The sequence below is a fragment of the Penaeus monodon genome, chromosome 21 (genome assembly GCF_015228065.2).
Source record: "Penaeus monodon isolate SGIC_2016 chromosome 21, NSTDA_Pmon_1, whole genome shotgun sequence".
Taxonomy (NCBI): domain Eukaryota; kingdom Metazoa; phylum Arthropoda; class Malacostraca; order Decapoda; family Penaeidae; genus Penaeus; species Penaeus monodon.
The window spans coordinates 8,521,973-8,524,695 of NC_051406.1; the positions used below are offsets into that span (position 1 = coordinate 8,521,973).

General features: G+C 49.9%; 1 protein-coding gene across 1 annotated transcript in view; it reads right to left on the reverse strand.

The window, feature by feature from the left end:
* The window catches only part of LOC119586186, a 5,940-nt gene continuing 3,217 nt past the window's right edge, over nucleotides 1–2,723 (reverse strand). Inside the window, exon 2 of the mRNA XM_037934888.1 lies at nucleotides 1–2,623. Within this exon, the coding sequence (XP_037790816.1) occupies nucleotides 432–2,623 (2,192 nt within the window). The 3' untranslated portion in view covers nucleotides 1–431. The remainder of the gene's footprint in view (nucleotides 2,624–2,723) is intronic.

The window sequence follows — 2,723 nt, forward strand, 5'->3', positions numbered from 1 at the left end:
AAACAAGCATCAATGAATTCCAATTTAACCGTCATTAGATTCTGTAGGATCAGACTAAGGAATTTCTTACATTTATGCACAATATATATTGCAAGCATGTATGACACTATTTTCGCACAAGTAATAAAATTCCATTTTATAATCTTAAATACGACAGCAGCTGCAGATATGACAACTTTTAATATAATAACACACACACACACGGAAATAGTTTACTATTTAAAGTAATCATTTGAAGACCAATGTCTAACCGCACGTAGCATGGGTTGAAGTAATAAGAAATATATGAATTTTCATTTTTGTTACTTTAATAGTTTGCAGGGTGCAGAAGTTGCGGCCAGTTTTTAGAAATATAAATGTAATTGAAATGGTGTTCAATTGGTTTTGAATAAGTTGATCAGGGACAAACATGGCTTAATTTTCTGGCGTCCTTATTTTCTGTCAGATGGAGGTCTGTGTGAGAGGTCCCCCGGAGCCTTCTCGAGTCCCAGTTGCTGAATCTCCTGCTTCGCCTCCTCGCTGAGCTCGAGGCCCCATCGGTCGTAGGTCAGGACGAGGTCGTAGCCCGCACTCTTGCTGAGGTTCTTGTACGCATGGTCGATCTGCAGCTGATGGTTCCCGGCAATGTCATGCGCCTCGTCCTCGGAGAGCGCTCGGGTCGTCTTGTACAGCTGGCGGAACATCTCCCATCCCTCGGGGAAGGCGTGCTTGATCTCCATCAGGAACACCAGCTTATCCCACACGTTCCCCTCGGCGAAGGTCATCCCGCCGTCGACCTTGTCGGCAGCTGTGACGTAGCCGTTCATGTCCTCTAGTCTGTCAGTATCAAAAAGTTGCTCCTGGATGTACAGGGAGAACAAGTTAACGCTCGATTCACTTCCATATGCTCTGCACCAGTAAGAACCTTGTTGATGATTGTGACCAAGTTCATGCCAAACTACCCAATCGTAAGGGATGGCGGGATTGGCTATATTATATGATCCTAGGGAGAACATAACTGGAAATCCAGAATGAGCAGTTCCAGCACCGATCTGAATATCATTCACCAGCCAAAACTTTCCTCGAGGAGGAGCTTCCGTCTCATCGAAACCTGCTGCGTAACTTTCCATGGCGAGAACCTCATCATAACGAGCCATCAGCTGATCAGGGTCCGTGAGTGCCTGAGCGGCCGACGACGGCACGACCACGACGCACTTGTCTGACTCCAGGACTGCGTGCGGCGCATCTCGCATCTTGATAGTTTCCCAGTCTCCAATAGAGGTCATGCCATACCGGAAATACGGGGCTTCAACCACGTTTTTAACATTAACGTCAACCGTAAAGTTTTCACCCTCGGTATACATGAATATCAGGTTTCCTCCATACTGGCTGCGAATTTCATTGACACCTGGGAAAACATCAAATACTTCAGACACGACTGGCATTCGTCTATATTTCTTATTTTCAACAGTGCTTGAGTGTGGATTAAGTGCATCAGTATATGCACCAACACGGACTGTGATTTGCAATGCCTGATCTGCTGTCAAAGTTTCTGGCAGAATGATTTGGCAGATATCACCTTCTGCCACATACAGGTCTGTTGCTTGCCAGTCTTTGGGAACTGTCATTCGAAAATTTCTGTTCTGCCCAAGGACAGAAAGATCTAAAGTGACCTTTCTGTTTACTCGAGGAGTTTCGAGATCAACTGTGCCGGGGAAAGTAGGTACGTCACGGGGGTGTGGCAGAGGCTCTGTCTTAGAACTGAGTGCGTTTACTAAACCTCTGTCTATTTCCTGGTTATAGGTAGTTTCGTCACTGCCAGGGAAGGGATATACAGGTGGTTCTACTCCCTCAAGTGAAGCCATTAGTTCAGAGAACCTCCACCACTTTTGATGTATGTTGTCGCTTGCTTTGAACAGCCCAACTCTTGTTCTTGGGGCTGTCAGTGGGACGTCGATAGCATATTCTCCGATTCTCAGCCTTTGCGCATCATCTACGTACCATACTGAAGTAGAAGTGTTCGTATCTTCCAGGATCACAGTTCGGTTATCGTAGTCAGGGCCGAGGCAGTAAGACCGGTTGCCTCCCCACTGCCAAGAGTCGCCCACAAAGAACCACTGCAGTTCCTTGCGTCCGTTGCCGTGGAGAGTGCCGACGTAGGCGTCGCTTGGCGTCGACCCCTTTCGCACGCCGAGGCAAGTTTTGCTGCTCTGGTTGATGAAGTATTCCGGCTCCTCCGGCGACACGAGGTCAATCGTCCACTTCTGCGTGGCGTCATCGTTCGCAGGAGACAGAATGACCCTCGTTCTGGGCTCCTCCAGGGGCACGTCCAGGGCATCCGATCCCACCACGATCCTACTGGCCTCGTCGTAGCTCCAGGACACCGAGGCGTCGTTGGCGTCGCCCAGACCTACGTCGTTGGTGCCGTCGACGGGCAGCAAGCAGAAGGCGTGGTTGGCGCCCCAGAGCCACTGGCCGCCCGACCGGAGCCACTGCTGGCTCAGGTCGCCGCTGAAGGGCGCCATGGCGAGCACGGCGTCGTCGGGGCTCGAGCCGGCGGTGACGCTGAGGAAGGTGTTTGAGCTCTGGTTGAGCAGGTAAACAGCCTCGCCATCTCTCAGGCTTGAAGATCTTCCGCTCTCACCTGGATGGAATAGGAAGTGATAATTACGAATACGATGTTGGCAGGAAACGGATGCTCTTAGATTTACAATTAGCGGACAAGGGCTGCCGACATTCGAGGA